This window comes from Dromaius novaehollandiae, chromosome 3 (assembly GCF_036370855.1).
Source record: "Dromaius novaehollandiae isolate bDroNov1 chromosome 3, bDroNov1.hap1, whole genome shotgun sequence".
Lineage (NCBI taxonomy): Eukaryota > Metazoa > Chordata > Aves > Casuariiformes > Dromaiidae > Dromaius > Dromaius novaehollandiae.
The window spans coordinates 38,738,453-38,756,771 of record NC_088100.1 but is presented as its reverse complement, the minus strand read 5'-3'; the positions used below and the strand labels follow the sequence as shown (position 1 = coordinate 38,756,771).

The following is an 18,319-nucleotide window of genomic DNA, read 5'->3' as shown; positions in this document are numbered from 1 at the left end:
AGTTCTGCAGAAATATGCCATCTGCTATTTCTTTTTGTTCCCTTCCTTTTGTGTTACATATTTTAGACTATTTTTTTCTTTAGATTTCATCTTTTTTACTATTGTAGTACTAGAAGACAAAGTCCATGGTATTATGATTGTCTTCTGTCTTCCGCTAAGCAGTTGTATGTTACAGTATTTAAAAAATTTATTTGTATTACTTCTCATGCTGATGAAGAGAAACGTGTTGCTTAGTCTGGTCAGAAGCACAGAATGCAGTAGCTGGTAATCAGTTTAGTCTCTGAAAGGCAACAGTAAAATCTGCTAAGCATATCAGGTTTATCAAATCCCCACAGGATTTCATGGATTACTAACCTGTATTTGGGTAAGGAGATATTTTAAACAGATGGAATTTTTGGCACTCACTGAAATTCCTCTTCTACCTACATGGAAATCTTGACTGAATCTCAAATAATATATTATTTTGCAAATGTAAATATTGCATACTGGAGACTGCATACTTGGAGACAGTACTGTACTATATTTATAAAATAATTATATTTAGAGAACTTTTATTTGTCATTTTCATTTGGAATCATTCTGGTTGGCAGTATGTCAGATGTCAGCTGATCTTATGCTTATCTAAATTCTCTTTAGAAATAGAGATTCCTTGTTAGTTACTCCCCTGATAACACTGCAAGTGTCCTTTGCCATAGCTATACCAGTACTGCGTCACAGCATCTACTGTACAAATGACTTCATTTCTTAAGTGGAGTAAGAATTTCAGATATGGTCTAGTAAAACTTAGTGAGGCCTTTATTAAAAGAAAAATCACTAATATGTGTTAAATTTTAATTCTAGTTACTCTAAGTTATACATCTAAACGTACAACTATACATCGATGCATCTGTAGAAGAAAGATGATATTAGTAAGGTAGTAATTAGCAAGATTAATTATGGTACCATTGATTCAACCAGGGGATTAGAGCCCTTGGTTGTAAGTGGCCTGTAAACTGTTTTTAATCTATAGTGTAGGTAAACTGTGTTGATAATTGGCACCTGTCACAACAACATAGCCAATTTAAAAGCAATGTTATGAATGGCCGTTGTCTCCTTCTGGACTGGTTCCAATATCCAGAGCTTTCCTAAGCAGGCCGTTGATCCACCTCTGAGGATAGATATACCTAAGGTAGCTCTAAACTAGTAAAAGTGGCTTAGAACTAGGAAGGGACAAAAAAAGCTGAATATTTATTCAGCTTCTTTGGGTCTGCAGTCTGAACTGAGTTTCATGCTGCCGTGCTTGGTCTTGTCTGCCAGCAGCAACCAAGCAAACTGATGCAAGTCTGTCTACGCTGTTGTAAATTTTCCTGATAGTGGATTGACTTCAGAGAGACACAAGTCACAACGAATATTTGTTAGACTTTTATTATTAAATATTTATTATTATTATTTATTATATTCAAATTACTATTAATATTTATAATATTTATGATTATTAAAAGTTATTTTATAACTTTTTTTAATTAGGCTGTTATTATTAGTAGAACCCAGCTGTTACTGTTAAAAGCAGGTTCCTGTTTGAGCGGTGCCTCCAGCTGTTCCCTCTCATGTTTGTTTTTGTAGGCTTGTCTGCACGTAGCAGCCACTGTCTTTTTGGATGTGGCCAGAGTTATGCAGCTCATTGATGCGAGCCTGTGCAGGTGGCCTTGTACAGATTTGGCGACTCTTGGTGTCCTGAGTGTATCAGTTCTTGCAGATTCATCAGTACAGCTTGTCTCTGGACCTTATCAGTTCTTGGGAGACTGCCCACTACCTCTTGGCAGTTACTTTTCCTTTCTATGTCCTTGTGTTTCCTGGTAACTATTTCTTTATCGACAGTCACAGGGACCTAGAGAGCACGTTCGCTCCAACTCATGCTGAAGTGCCTTTTGTGACAACACTATACTACAATTGTTGTAAAAAGGACAGGTAGAGGAAAGGAAGTGATTAAAAACTGGAGTTCATTCTAGAACATAATTGCTGTGTAGCAATATGCTGAACTGCAGAATTCATGTTCTCACATTAGAAGTGAGAGGGTATGTATCTCTGCAGATCTTACTCAAACACAACTGTCCCTGAGCATCTTAATTATCCTCAGTTGCAGGTGCTGTTAAGTATGCTATAAGGGTCTATGGGTTTGGGAGGAGGGAGGCTGGGGGTTTCTGCCCCTTTACATGTTATACTTTGTAAATGACCTTATGGCTTTAAAATTACATTAAACCTGCTTTTAAGGCACCTGGCTCTGATTGAAAGCTTACAAATCCAGCTCCAGCAATTGTTTGGTTGCTTTCGAGTTTAGAAATTCCTGTAATAATGTGGGGGATTTGAAGAAAGGTGATTTTAATGGGATGTGTGTTGAGGAGTCAAAAGGAGATTGGGATGTGATGTAGTGGTCCACATACAGGCAACTTATGCCGTTTGAGATACACAGGAGTATTTTGCCTGGCTTCCATCTGTCGCTATAGGAGTCTCCCAAGTCTCCTATATAGCTTACTACGGTTGACACCATTGCCATGTCAAGCAATGCCATGTTGATTGCTCCAATACCTTTGGGTCTCCCGGATAATAGTAAGTGCTTATGTGTGTGCACCTGAATTCAGTCTATAGTCAATATAGTCATTGGAGTCTTGGGAGCAATTTGGATTACCAGCTGCAAGGTATGTGTTCTGTGCTGAACTGGATCATTCTTTAGGGTTTTTTTTTTAATAAAGATTATATATCCATTAATTATAATGAGAGGATCTTAGCTTGCATATAAACACCTAAATTTAGTATCTTACTCCAGACTCAGTCCCATCCTACATTATGTCTCAGCATGCTACATATTTTTATATATTATCATCTTGATGACTTCAGCTCAGTTTATTATTATCTGCTGTTTGTGTAGTACAGTCATCATCACAAACTTAAGGTGATGAGAGTTTTTGCAACTCAGTAGCATTTGATTGTGTGTATGTATAATGAATATATACAATAACTTTCTTAAAATAGTTTTTCTAGCTTGCTTTCAGATAGTTGTTTACAGTAGATTAAAGGAAAAATGAAAATGCCATGACGTGTTCTTTCTAATGTGCTGGCCTGAGTCATGCTTGTATGCAATCACCGTTACCAGCTCACTGCGTGGCTGCCAAGTTGCCCACACATTCCCATGAGGAACTTGCCAAGAGAATTCTGATCTCCTCCTGGCCATCTGCATTTGTTTTGAGTCATAAGGTCCTGAGTGTGTTTATTAGCTTCTGTATTTATTCGTGAATTATTTGTTGGAAGCTGTTTGTGCCTTTTTTTCAATTTCCCCTCGTGATTTAATTTTTTTTTCTCTTTTTAAGTTTGCAATTTGAAAATCATACTAACTTAGAATTGGACTATGAATATACTTCAGGTCTCTCAGCTTTCCTTAAAACTTGAAGAAATTGTACATGCAATATGCTGCAGCAGAGATGTTAGGACCATTATGAAAAACAACTATGAAATTCGAAACGCTAAATGTCAGAATATAGTTCTTTAATTTAGTTGTTAAAAAGCTACATTTAAAAACTTGCACAAAACAAAACCTTGTCCCTCTGACATTTTATAGCAGAAACTAGGACCGTTTCTTCTTTTTTTGTATGGGTGATGCTAATGCTGTATCCATCAACTGTAGTTTTCTTTTCATTTACCTTCAGTATGTCTTAGAATATCACAAATCCTGATGCATGCCTGTGCACAAGTACTCATGAAAAAGAGTGCAAATGCTTTATCCAAATTGGATTCTGCTGTTCGAGTTCTGTTAGCCCTTCTTTTGCTGCCTTCTCTGTGTCTGTTCCAGCCGAAACTGTTGCCTGCATGTGGCTGGCTTTTGAAACTCCAGTGTAGACTCTCAGTAGCAGTCTTCACTGCTGCTTTTACTGGTACATAGGAAGCTGTGCTTAGGGATCTCAACTTAGGGATCTCAACTGAGGTACCTTTGTGCTAGGTACTGTATAAAGACATAACCAAAACACAGTTCTTCTGCCAAATAAATTAATGAATTGTAAAACACTGATTTATATACTGATTTTTAAATCTTAATCCAAAATGCGTAATCCAGAGCTAACCAGTGTGCCTGAATAAATGCACAAATTGAGATCTGAGCTAAGTTTGGGGGGAAGGCAGATGCACTTTTTTGAAATATAGCAGTTCTGTCTCATTAGTGACTTTTCTGCTTGCAGTCCAACGCTAGCTTAGGTATTGTCTGCATTACAAATGGCTACAAGTCTTTGCTTCTGAAAATTCATTGAGCTGATCTGTGTGGGTCGTCAGAGGGTTGCAACAGAAAGTTTATATTTTCGTGTTCAGTATTCATCTCTTAACTTCACGCTACACATCTTCAAAGGGTGGTAGCTTCCTCTCTGCTGGTGATCATATGCATCCCTCTTACCAACTCGCAAATGTATTTCTCATTTCTCGCCCTTATCTTCATGAGTACCCTTTAAAAGGGTTATATTTATTCTCCAAATTTTAATCATTCTGAATTTTCTTTATCAAAACTGGAGTCTTCTGTTCAAGCCCTTCTTTTGCATATATTTTTTACAATAAATCATTCCTAAAAATAAATGTAGGTCTCAAAGTTAATGTCATTTGACATTTTGTAGGGACTTTTTTTCCCTGAAGTCCGAAAGACGACCCTTGATGACAGAAAACTGTGAGTTTGTAGCATTAAAAAGATGATTGCTTATAGGGGTACTCTGCGACCAGTCTGTTCTAAAGTGCTGTCCAGAAAAGAGGTGTTGCTTGAGATACCTGTGTAACAATTGCCTGTGTTTGCAATGTTTTGTAGCAGTCCTGGCAAGAATGGAAAAGGGAACTAGCAGTAGCATCTCTTGCCATACCTAGTGATCCAACCCAAATATATTGCCACGAACCATGTTTTTCATAGAAAGAATTTATCATTAGACTCTTAAATGTAGTTTAAAATCATTTGAAAATTCATGTGAGCCATATTTTTATGGGGTTTTTAATAAAAACTTGTTTGAATGTGTAAAATTTGCTTTTTTTTTTTTTTTTTAATATTCTCATCTCAAAGGGGCTCATGATGTTTTGTGTGCTTGAAGATGTTTTTGTGGCGCTTATACCTAGCAGGACTATGCATTCTCCTGTTTTTCAGCATAAGAAGTTTTCCTTAAGATAAAGAAAAAGAAAATTGCTTTTTGGTTTTGACTTGGATTCCTCACTAACAGTACTAGAATAGTGTGACAAGCCAAATTTCCTAAAGGCAAAAGGTTCAACAGCAAAAGATTTGCTTACGAACAGTTATATATACACCAAAGTTCATGTTTTCCTAACGGCTGCATCTAAGCAGCAGCTTATTAATTCAAGGTAGTTCTGTTGAATTTCTCATAGAAACAATCTTGTGCATACAATGGTATGACCAGTCTAGGATGGTGTGGAATTGGAACCTAATCATGATGCTGCAACCTGGGAAATCTTGAAGAAAAAGCTGTTTTCCAACAACTGGAGAATGTTTTTGATTTTTCACCAAAAACATTTGCCTTGTTTTCCATTTCTTAAAGGGTATGAAATTGCAGGATTCTGTAAGATTATTTGTTCAAAGAATTTATTCAAATCTTCATCAGGGTTGTATTTCACACAGCTGTGGGATTTTCTCTGAGCTTTGCCTGCCAGAGCACTTCCCTGCCTCTTGTACGCCGTTCAGAGTTACCAACTGTTCCAGAAGGAGGCTTCAAGAGGTGGCCGGGAGCCAGCTATCCTCCTTCCAGCCACAGCAGCAGATGTTGTGAATATCTGAGTCCCTCAGATTTGGGTGGTTCTTCCAAGATATTGTTAAAAGTAGTTCACTGCAGTTTTATGATGTAATCTTTGTAATGAGTTATTTAATGAGAGGGTTGTTTTTTTTACGTTTTGATGGACTTAAGACAGTGGTGAACCTGCTTACCGGTTGTCCTCAAAATATGTCAGGGCCTGTGGTTTTTCTCCAGGAGTATTTGTCTTAGATCAGCAATACAGAGAGGAAAGCTGTAATGTTTAAGATAGACATTTTTTCTTGTAGAATAGATGGTATTTCTAGGTATACGTCCTTGCTACACCTTTATACCTTCCTCTTCCTTCCTTTCTCCCCACCCTGCTTAGATCCATTCTGCTCAAATATATATACTGGTACTTGAGTTTGAATGTTGTTGTTACTGGTTTTCTCCTGAGTCCCAGGAGGATGACTTGAAGTCTTGAAGTCTTACTGGGCTTGGTCCTCTCCTTACCAGGGCCTGAGGAAAGAGTCACTGAGTCTGTGAGGGCCTTGGAAGTGAACGTGGTTTCTTATTCTAAGAGAGCATCCTCCTGCATGCTGCCAAGCTAGTAGCTTTGGGACGTGCCTGCAGCAAGGCCTACAGATGGAAACTGGCTTTTTTCCCAGATGAGTAGTGGTATCTTTGACTCATTCCTGCTTTTGAAGGAGGTCTAGATTTTCTAAAAATGGAAATCTTGGTCTATTAGAACAAAAGAGGGTAACATCTTTAGGAAATGGAAGGAGGATTCCTGCAATGAATCTCATAATCATAATCTTATATAATCTATAATCTTAGTTCAAAATACCCTATTTGAACAAAAAATTTGTCAATGCCATCTAATTTGTGTTAAGAGATAAGACTTGTCTCTTTGGCTGTGATCTGAGACTGAGACAGCTCTTGAAATATTTTAAATGTGTTTTCTATCTTTTCAAGCACTGCTTCAGGACTCAGTTAAAAGCCAGTGCAAAAAACTGGCAGTGCAAAAATTTATACAAAATGATCTTGTGCTGTTTATTCTGTTTTATGGCTCTTCAGTAATGCAACTGAACAAGAGGATTGATGTATGGGTCATTGCAATAAAACGACCATGTAATGGAGGCTTTTGGGGGGAGAGGGGAGAGGCTTCGCAGGCGATAAATGGTAGCTAAAAGTTGAGCTGATAAACTGATAAAGACAAATATTGAAAGAATACTAATAAAACGTGTAGAGATATCACTTCTATGAGCATGTAACTTCACCTTGTTACAAACGGAGAGATGGATTCAGAATTAAATATATTTGCAATGAACTGAACTTCCTGAAAATGAAAAAGAGAAAACCAAACACAGTGAGCTTTCTGTACAAGAGACAATAGGAGTAGGGATTTGTATTCGGGGAATTAAAAGGAAAAAAAAAACCACTTCCACCAACAGGTTTTGAGAAAGGAAGGTAATGAGGTGGTTGAAGAATTTTTTTACCAAGAGCAACACGTATGAAGAAGCATATAAAACAAAACCCTTGAAAACCTGCAAACACTTGTTTGGGAGACTTAAAAATAACAATTTGTCTAATCTCTATGATGTATATGTTATCTTTTGAAGGAATAATCAGTGGAGAAAACACAAGCAAAGTTTAAAATAGGTAATAATAGCAAGTCTCTTAATCTTTTAGATTGTTACACTACTGTTCTTCTTGGACAACTTATTTGTAATACAGAGTGCAAAATAAAAATGTCCGTATCTTTTATTATAGTTGAGGTACACTTTAGATGTCTGTCCCATCTAGGTGTGCACAAAATCGGCTCTTGGGCAGATAATGGAGCATGTAAGCCAAGCTGAACTTAGAGCACTCTCTGCTGGACGACGGGGAAGCAACACTTTGAATATTTAAAAAAAAATAATCTGGGGTAGGAAAGAGAATATGAAAAGCTAGCGTGAGAAATCTGCCACTTAAACCACTAAACTAACATAGCCTAGCTCTTCCTATTATAAGCAGATGAAATAGCATACATCTATTGCACTAAAATGGATTTCTCTTTTTTTTTTATTGAATTATTATGCAGTATGTTTCAATGATGGTTCTTTTCTTATGACCATGTATGGTACCTGAGAGAAGAAAGGAACTAATGTCTAACTATCCTTTAAATTTGAAAAATTAATAAAAATATCTATGCCAAAGAAAAGAGTATGTAAGTAAAGAATTTTTAAAACCATGTATAGCATACTAGTTATATATGGCTGGTGTATTTTTGTAGTACTGCCCAAAAGAAATTAACACTTACTGTAGGAACTGTGGCAACTTGTGGAAAATACGCTACTTGTGGCGGACAGATGAATGAATTTTTTGCCTTAAACATTTCTTGGTGCATGGGGTGCAGGCAGGCCATAACCCCGAACAAGCCATCTGTCCCTGGCGGAAACAGGACTGGGCTGCTGCGACCCCTGAGATGGTCTCCCTGCGACCACCCGGAACACACCGAGCCTGCACTGAACGAGACCACAGTCGGGCAGAGACTTTGGGATCTGTTTTTAGCACAACTTCTATAAAACTTGCTTGGCATGAGTGGCTAAATTTGCTGAAGCCTTAGGCCGCACTCCCTAGTTTGGTGAGAAAGGGCCCCAGAGCTGGTGCAGGCGGGAATGATAAGGGAGTTACCAGCAATTTGCATTCCTGTGCACTGCTGAAACAGTGCTAATTGCTGGAGTTACCACCTCTTTGTCAAGACCTTGAGAGATGATGGTGGGACCCGAGGAAGGAAGACACACCTATAGGAAGGAAGACACACCTGTCTGCAGAAACTGCAACAGAAAAGATAAGGGAGAAAAGAAACAGCCTGCCTAGGAACAACGATGAGATCCAATAAGGAGCAGGAGACCCCAGACTCAAAAATTACTATTGGTCTGAACTACCACGTGGGGGGGTGGGAAACTTAATTTGAAAAAGCTATAATTGCCCAGGGATCTCTTTGTTCAGGGTCCCTCTTTGGAGGTACCCAACTCGAGCTGTAACCACTGCACGCGTGTCATTCCGAGCTAACCTAGGGTCGGACCCAACTCGAGTTGTAATTACTGCACGCGCACCACCAAAACTTACACCCAGGGTGAAGAGGACCCACCTACCACCAGACGGGAGCCCCCCCCCACTGCCGAGACTCCCAAAGGAAGAGGACCAACAGGACGCCGCTGGATCCACGGGTGGTGATATCTTTCTCTCTCTCTCTCTCTCTTTCCCCCTCTCTTTTGTTGAATGTTGGTAAGATCTGTTTTTGTCTAGCTAGTTGCAGTATTCGCCATTGAATTATCCTATTTGACCACATGCCTTATCTTTGTGTTAATAAATCTTAAAACTGGTTGGCTGGTGTCGTTTCACCTTAATTCAGTCCAAGGGCATCACGAACTTGGTCGTTTGGCCCCAAGGGGAGGGAGGTCGTCCTGAACGACTCCTTTCGGGCCGCGACATAATTGGCGTAGTCGGCAGGATGCCCTTGAGATACTGAACCTACCAGAAGGGACCAGGGCCCTTAGCGTGGCCCCTTCCTTGGGAAGTGCCTGCCAGGAGCGGGGACAGAGGATCTTGTTGTAAAGATCCACACTGGGTACGTGAACCCACAGTAGGCTGAATAATTTGGAGTACAGAGGATCTTGTTGTAAAGATCCACACTGGGTACGTGAACCCACAGTAGGCTGAATAATTTGGAGAACAGAGGATCTTGTTGTAAAGATCCACACTGGGTACGTGAACCCACAGTAGGCTGAATAATTTGGAGTAGTCTCCTTTTGTGTTGTGTGATAGTTGTTGTCGGGATCGATTTGAGGATCCGACAATGGAGGATAATCCTCTCTTTGAAAAATTGAAGGGCTATAAAGCCCTGCCCTCTCTTCCTGGCATGGCTTGGGCCCAAAACAATTGGCATGACTCAAAGGCGGTGGCAGATAGGATCACTCTTTTGGCAAAGGAACGAAAACTACAAACCGGGAAAGGAAAAGCAACAGTTTGTGCTGTTTTAGGGGCGGCACTAATTGCTGCCCAGAGGGAGAGGCAAGGTGATAAAGAGACAATTGAGTCCTTGCAAGAACAGATAAGAAACTCGCAGAGTCGAGACAAAGAGACAATTGAGTCTTTGCAAGAACAGGTGAGAAACTTGCAAAGTCAACTCGCTGCTGAGCGCAACCATACTCAGCGACTTCAAACAATCTTATCGGACTCATTAGACCGAGAGAGAATCCTGCGGTCTGAACTGGAAGAAAACAGGCGGGGGTTTGATGATAGTGAACTGGGATTCTCGAATTTGGCAAAACTAGACGGAAAACAGGCATCTGATCTAAAATCCATATATCCAATTAAAGAATTAGAAGAGAGCAGGAACCTCTTTTATCCTGGAGATGGGAACGTAGTAATGAGACCCTTGATTAAAACTGAAACCATTGATAATGGTCAAGGGGGTATTCAACAACATACCACGCGTATTATCCCCTATTCCCCTCAGGACTTGGCTAAAATACAGGAAAAATATTCCCGGGGCTCCCGGGAAACTGAAACTGAGTATGTGTGGAGAGTCTCCCTCACTGGGGGGGATCGCATTCTGCTGAGCGAAGATGAGGCTAGAGGATATTGGGGACCCGGAGTCTTCCTAACCACAAATGATAATAGGGAACCATGGTCCTTGACCCAGAGGGTAGCCTACTGGGCAGGAGGATTAGACCCAATGGAAAGAGGAGACCCTTTTTCTATTAAAACACCCACAGCGGGCCACATTTTGGAAAGCGTGCAGAAAACTGCTTGCCTCCAATTGATGCATGACCGTTTGCTGCTTCCGCAGCAGCCCTCCCCCATGCAGTGTGTGGCAGACCCCGAGAGGTTACATCCTCTGATCAGGGGACTTCCTGATGCTTTAAAGCTATATGCTGTTCAGCTGCAAGACCGATTACGAGTTCTCCGACCGAGGGGAAGGGGAGGCTCCCCTGACATGACTTGGGGGGAAGTGGCACAGGAACTAATTAATTACGGAAGGCGTATGGGGTTCACTGGCCAGGGGGAAACAAAGCATAAAGCAGAAATAAGAAGAGTTGAGGAAGGTGGGAGGCAACATAAATCGCCGCGACCCCCACATCCTGGGAAACCGGTACGGGTGTCGGGTAGCAGGAGACAATTATTGTGGGCAGAAGGCATTTCAAAGGGAATTCCCAGAGAAGTCATGGATAGGTTACCAACTCCCAACCTGGAAAGTTTGGTAAGAAGTTGGGACAGGATAAGGGGAACCCCATCTTCCTCAAATCCCAAAGATCCTGCTCCCTTATCCCAAGAACCTAGAGTAGTAACCCCGTCTGCACCCCAGGACATTGATCTGATTGATTTTAAAAGCCCGGAGTCGGGAAAACCCCCCAAGCTGTCCCTTTTAAGTGAGCCGGGGAACGGCCAGTGGGTCCACTTAAGGAGGCTCACAGAAAACAGCAGAGGAGACTTGTTGATAACTTTCCCACTAGGGCCCTTTAAAACTCCAGTTACTTTCTTAGTAGACACTGGGGCCCAGATATCAGCTCTTCGGAAGGATATTGCTGATAACAATGGAATAGTGGCCGATAAGAAACCAATCTGGGTCACTGATGTTTTTGGTAATTCTAAACCACAACTGACAGCCCGAATTAAATGCTGGCTGCCAGGTGATGAATCTCCAGTTGAAACCACAATGATACTAGGAGATTTGCCAACAAATATTATGGGACTTGACCTACTAAAAGGCCGTACCTGGGTAGACTTGGGAGGAAAAGAGTGGACGTTTGGACTCCCTGTAGCCTCGACGAGGCTACTTCAGTCAGCACCCGCACTTCCTCCTTCAAAAATAATCAATGTCAAACCCTATGCTCTGCCATTAGGAGCAAGGGAGGGAATTGCCCCTGTAATAACTGAATTACGAGAACAGGAGATAATTATTCCCACTCACTCACCCTGTAACTCCCCTGTGTGGCCAGCCTGTAAACCAAACAGAAAGTGGAGATTGACAATTGATTATCGGCATCTGAATAACAATACAGGCCCACTGACAGCTGCTGTGCCAAATATTGCTGAATTAATAGCGACTATCCAGGAGAAGTCCCACCCCGTGATGGCAACAATCGATGTCAAATACATGTTTTTTATGGTCCCTTTGCAGCCTGAGGACCAAGAGCATTTTGCCTTCACGTGGGAGAGACAGCAATACAAGTTCACTCAACTACCTCAGGGGTACAAGCATCCCCCTACGGTAGCACAAGAGCTCGAAACTGTCCCCATACAGGTGGGAGTCAAAATTTATCAATACATAGATGGCGTGCTCATGGGAGGGAGCCAGGTAGAGGACGTTGAGAGAACACAGTGCAACATTATTGCTCACCTAGAGCAGACAGGGCTGACAATTCCGTCTGAAAAGATCCAAACTCCCACCAGTGAAGTAAAACTTTGGGGAATCTGGTGGAGGGGGGGAATGACCTGCATTCCCCCGGATACCCTGTCCTCATTAGACTCAATTAAAATGCTGGAGTCCAAAAAGGACCTGCAACATGCTCTAGGGCTGCTCGTATTTTGGAGGAAGCACATTCCTGATTTTTCAATTATTGCCAGACCATTATATGACGCTGAAAAACAGTACACTACGTGGGAGAAGGGGATGTTTGTAGTCAGCCTCACCCTAAGGGAGGCTGAACGAACTATTCGAAAGCAACCCATAGTTCTCCAAGGTCCGTTCAAGGTGACCAAAGCGGTCCTGGCAGGGACCCCGCCCCCTGACGGGGTGGCTCAGAGAGCCTCTGTACGAAAATGGTACACACAAATACAGCACTATTGCAAAGTCTTCTCCGTAACAGAGGGAGCTGCTAAAGTTTTAAATATACAAGATGAGGCAGACTTGAATAAAGAAACCCCCCAACTCCCCTCTGTAATTCTAGTAGCTCCCCCATTTTCCAATCAGATCCTAAATGCTTCCTCAAAGCAGAAAGGGAAAACCTGGAGATACCAGGCTGTGGCGCTGCAAGTGGGGACTAAGGAGCAGATCATTACAGAGGGAGAGGGCAGTGCGCAGGTGGGAGAGCTGGCTGCAGTGTGGAGCGTATCCCAATGCAAAGGCCAGGCTACCTCCCCTGTACACATCTACTTGGACTCATATATGGTGTTCAAAGGCTGCCCGGAATGGCTTCCTTTTTGGGAGCAAAACTGCTGGGAGGTTAATAGAATAATAAATATACTTGGAGAGCAAAAGATGCTAGTGGGAAAACCCACAAGATTCACACAAAATGGATTATTCCCTCCTCCTGACCCGAGGAGCGAGTTTGTTCTTATTTATGTTTTCAAGGGTGGTGGTCTGACCAAGATGCACCTACTACTCTGGACCATCCTGATTCAAGGATGCATCCACGAGGGCAACGAACGACCACTCCCTCTACCTTCCCCCGACTCATTTAATCTCTTCGAGAACAACGAGTTCGTGTTGCTGGTGAAAGCAGTAAGCCAAACTTTCAATTTAAGCCACTGCTGGGTGTGCAGAGGACCGCTAGGGTTATCAAGCTGGCCGTGGACGTCCACACCCCTCACCCCAGACCAGATCGTAAGCAATTACAGCGAAACCGTGGACGACATGTGGGACGACAGTGGGACCTGGCCAATTCAGTTTCCAGCCATGGAGCAATATTGTTTAATTCGTACCCAGGAGGGAGGGATCGAAGTGGGGGAAAGTAAATGTCGATGGACACTCACTCATAAGCCGCTCGACAAAAACAGGAATCTCCACCTATGGATGTGGCTCAATGAAACGGGGTGTCATCGGGGACTTGAGGGATACTGGTCAAACAAAAACAAAACTTTAACTCTCCAACGACCCAATTATCCCCCTTACAAGCAAACCTGCAAATGGGAAGGCACTTCTGGGGCTTGGTATTATACCGGCCAAATAGGTGATGGGGCAACCACATTTTTCAGCCCTCTGGGCGACAGAGACACAACTTACTTTCAATTCCCACCAGGGATAAACGGGCCATTTGCTCAGGGCATTGGAGCTAAGAAGGGGCATTATTGGATCTGCAGACACACAGCATATAAATTTTTACCCGCGGGGTGGTCGGGAATTTGTTATACAGGGATTATCAGACCTTTGTTTTTCCTTTTACCAGAAACAGGCAGACCTTGGTTAGGCATAAAAGTATATGATAACCTCGGAGACAGAAGGGTTGCCCGTAAGACGCGATCCATTAAGGTAGATTTGGGTGAGATGCAAAAATGGGGAAATAATGAGTGGCCTCCTGAACGAATAGTTCAACATTACGGGCCTGCAACCTGGAATCCTAATGAACTAATATCGGGGGCAAGAGAACCAATTTACAACCTAAAAGTGGCTCTAGAAATTATTACCAACAAAACCGCTGATGCAAAAGATCTTTTAACTCTGCAGTCCCAACAGATGCGCACGGCAATCCTTCAGCACCGCATGGTTTTAGACTATCTGTTAGCTGAAGAGGGAGAGGTGTGTGGGAAATTAAATATTTCCAACTGTTGTTTAGAAATAGATGATGTAGGGGAGGTAGTTCTCCAGTTAACCAAAGATATCAGAAAAATAGCCCATGTCCCCGTCCAAACCTGGAACGGCTGGAGTGGCAATTTGTGGTCCTGGTTACCGGGGGCACCGTGGGTGAAACAGTTAATATTGTATTTGTTAGGTGCAGTTGCCGCTTTAATGTTTTTACCTTGTACAATTCCTTGCTTTGTTCAATTAATCCGACATGCAATTTGTTCCTACCACCTCACCCGACGGCATAAAGAAAATCCGTGCCATCTATTGGCCACAGCCAACCACAGTACCCATCATTTAAACCCATTCCCAGTTTACCCTGAAGGAGGAAATTGCATATTGACATCCATACCGCATTTGCCAGCTGTTATACCTGTTGTAACAATCACTTACCTTCGTTAACTCAATTTTGATGTGTGTTCTGTGAAGTTAAAAGTTGCTAAAATTGTTAAAGCATGAGCTTGCATTGGGCAACACCTCTGTGTAACCACTGTTAAGCACCTTTTACCTGAACCTGTATCGTTCCTTTTACTCTTCCCATGACTTGTTCTACCCTTTCTATACTTCTTTCTGATATCTCTCTCTCTATCTCATATCACCACTGTGGATGAAGACTTCAGGAAGGAGACGTACCAATCAATGTTTAAGTCACGGGGTGGTGTGGCGGACAGATGAATGAATTTTTTGCCTTAAACATTTCTTGGTGCATGGGGTGCAGGCAGGCCATAACCCCGAACAAGCCATCTGTCCCTGGCGGAAACAGGACTGGGCTGCTGCGACCCCTGAGATGGTCTCCCTGCGACCACCCGGAACACACCGAGCCTGCACTGAACGAGACCACAGTCGGGCAGAGACTTTGGGATCTGTTTTTAGCACAACTTCTATAAAACTTGCTTGGCATGAGTGGCTAAATTTGCTGAAGCCTTAGGCCGCACTCCCTAGTTTGGTGAGAAAGGGCCCCAGAGCTGGTGCAGGCGGGAATGATAAGGGAGTTACCAGCAATTTGCATTCCTGTGCACTGCTGAAACAGTGCTAATTGCTGGAGTTACCACCTCTTTGTCAAGACCTTGAGAGATGATGGTGGGACCCGAGGAAGGAAGACACACCTATAGGAAGGAAGACACACCTGTCTGCAGAAACTGCAACAGAAAAGATAAGGGAGAAAAGAAACAGCCTGCCTAGGAACAACGATGAGATCCAATAAGGAGCAGGAGACCCCAGACTCAAAAATTACTATTGGTCTGAACTACCACGTGGGGGGGTGGGAAACTTAATTTGAAAAAGCTATAATTGCCCAGGGATCTCTTTGTTCAGGGTCCCTCTTTGGAGGTACCCAACTCGAGCTGTAACCACTGCACGCGTGTCATTCCGAGCTAACCTAGGGTCGGACCCAACTCGAGTTGTAATTACTGCACGCGCACCACCAAAACTTACACCCAGGGTGAAGAGGACCCACCTACCACCAGACGGGAGCCCCCCCCCACTGCCGAGACTCCCAAAGGAAGAGGACCAACAGGACGCCGCTGGATCCACGGGTGGTGATATCTTTCTCTCTCTCTCTCTCTCTTTCCCCCTCTCTTTTGTTGAATGTTGGTAAGATCTGTTTTTGTCTAGCTAGTTGCAGTATTCGCCATTGAATTATCCTATTTGACCACATGCCTTATCTTTGTGTTAATAAATCTTAAAACTGGTTGGCTGGTGTCGTTTCACCTTAATTCAGTCCAAGGGCATCACGAACTTGGTCGTTTGGCCCCAAGGGGAGGGAGGTCGTCCTGAACGACTCCTTTCGGGCCGCGACACTACTCCAAGACAAATTTATTTCTAAAAAAGGTGCTTGGCAAAATGTATTAACTTTCATGTGTCTCTTTTCAAAAAATGCATAGTTTCCAGTAAAAGGGCAAATCCTGTAGTAATAATTAAAGTCCGTATCTTATTCCTAAAGGGAAGGAAAACACAGACTTTTAAAAAATGTTATTTCAGAAAATTTGACTAATAGAAATGGGAGAAAGGGAGTTGAAGGGAGTAACTGTATTGCCACTTTATTGCCAGTGCTGTTAGATCTGCTTGTGTATGCAGCTCTCTAAATTCCAGTCATTTGGAATTGGTGCTGAATTGTGTGTGTGCGCGTGCGTGCGTGCACTTGCACACAGCTTTTACTTGTTTGGTTTTAGCCAAAAAAGGTCTATTGGAGATCGAGGAGTCAGCTTTGAATAAACTGCTGAGGAGCGTTGACTTTTGCTTCATAGTCTTTCAAAGTATAATGGGAGTTCGAGACGTTCATGACATTCAGGGTCGCTGAAAATCCGTGCAAGGTCAAGAAAAAAGAGGGTTTGTGTACACCTCTGAAAATGCTGTATACATGGAGAACTATAGCAAAACAATCACTGACCCTTATGAAGCTTGTTTTCACTCCATTTGTTTGTATGCAAGGAGTGTGTTCAATAGACTGAGATTTTTGGGGGGTTCGGTAAACAGTTTTTCATGATATTTTTCTTTTCCTTTTCCTTTGGTCATCATTTCAGTTAAGGGTGCCAACTTTGTTAATGGTATTTTATTGCAGATAGTGTGGTGGGGTTGTATTTTTTTTCAAGCAGCAGTGATGTGTGCATGTGTAAAAGTAATAAATGCTGTTTAACCTGTGGTACATTAACTTTTGAATATTTGTGATAAACATGTTACAAAGATACTACATTATAGACATTTTTGGTGTTAACCTAACAGAGATCCCAAGCTGCTTGCAGAATTGTCAATACTGATTCTAGAATGTAAACATAATATTAAGTCTGTGGAGTTGCCAACTAGTGGTTATAGTTTAAACCAAATGTGTAAATTTGGTAGGTCATGTGTGGAAGAAACTCTTCTGACATTCCTTTTTATACCCTAAAACTATCAGAGATGTGATTTCATCTGTCAGTCCTGACTGGCCATAGTTATTATAGCAAAGTAAAACCTCAGCAGTTAGAATGATTGATATGAGTTTCAGAAGTACTAAACACATGATAATGTTTTTACTGGAAAAGCACACAGTTTTCTATGATAGCTTGAAGAATTACTGAAGATGCTTCGGATGGACAGACCTCATTAAAAAAAACAGCTATTTTACCATCCGTACTGGTCAGCGAGTTAAATTAACAGTGTTCAGTTAAGTGTTTTATGACCATCCACAGAATGTGCTAAATACTCTTAAACATCTTTTCTGGATGCTAAAAAGAAATCCAGTGAGTCTGTAGAAAGATTTTTCTTAGCATAACTAAAGGTGAATTTGCAAAACAAAGTAAACCTGAACCTGAGTTTGCCTTGAACTCACTATGGCCATGTTTCTGTTGATTGACTTCACTAGGTGCTGGATTAGGCCCTTTGTAAAAAGCTAGAGCTGACCTTACTGCACCAATGTGTTTCATTAAAATTCATGTGAAAAACTGAGATAACCAAGAACTGAGATAACTTTGAGATCTCAAAGTACTTCCAAATAGTCAAAGCATAATGTTTACGACCTAAATGAACATTTTCAGTGCTTTGTGTTTAGAAGACAGCCAAGCAAATGGGTGTTTGAAACCTGTAGAATATTCACTGCTCTTTCAGAGCCCACAGGCTGCTGCTGTCCTCTTCAGTTGTATCTTCGTTAACTTTGCAGGGAATCGTATTGCAGCGTTGGAAGATCTTAACTCATTCAGTGCTGGGATGGATACAGTTCTTGTGTAATTTAATAAAATCTTTTCGCAAAACCATTGCATAATTGTTAATTTTGTTTAATATTAATAATTTTTTAATACTGGTTTTACCTGTGCTTTTTTTTGCTGCAGAATGTTCTTAAAAGTAATACCATTACTTTTTTTGCAGGGCATGGCTTTTACCTTGGAGGAGAGGCAACAGTTGAATATCCACGGGTTATTGCCACCTTGCATTCTCAGTCAAGATGTCCAGGTTTTCAGCCTTCTTCAGAATTTTGAAAGGCTGACATCTGACCTAGACAGGTAAAGTACTGCTATGAAAATTTATCCTACTTACCAAATTGTGAGTCACTTCTTTC

The 18,319-nt window shown here is 41.8% G+C and overlaps 1 protein-coding gene across 1 annotated transcript in view; it reads left to right on the top strand.

Moving 5' to 3' along the window:
• ME1 (malic enzyme 1) overlaps window positions 1–18,319 on the top strand; it is a 202,918-nt gene that overhangs the window by 35,804 nt on the left and 148,795 nt on the right. The window contains exon 2 of the mRNA XM_026121035.2: window positions 18,130–18,263. Coding sequence (XP_025976820.1) covers window positions 18,130–18,263 — 134 coding nt within the window. The remainder of the gene's footprint in view (window positions 1–18,129; window positions 18,264–18,319) is intronic.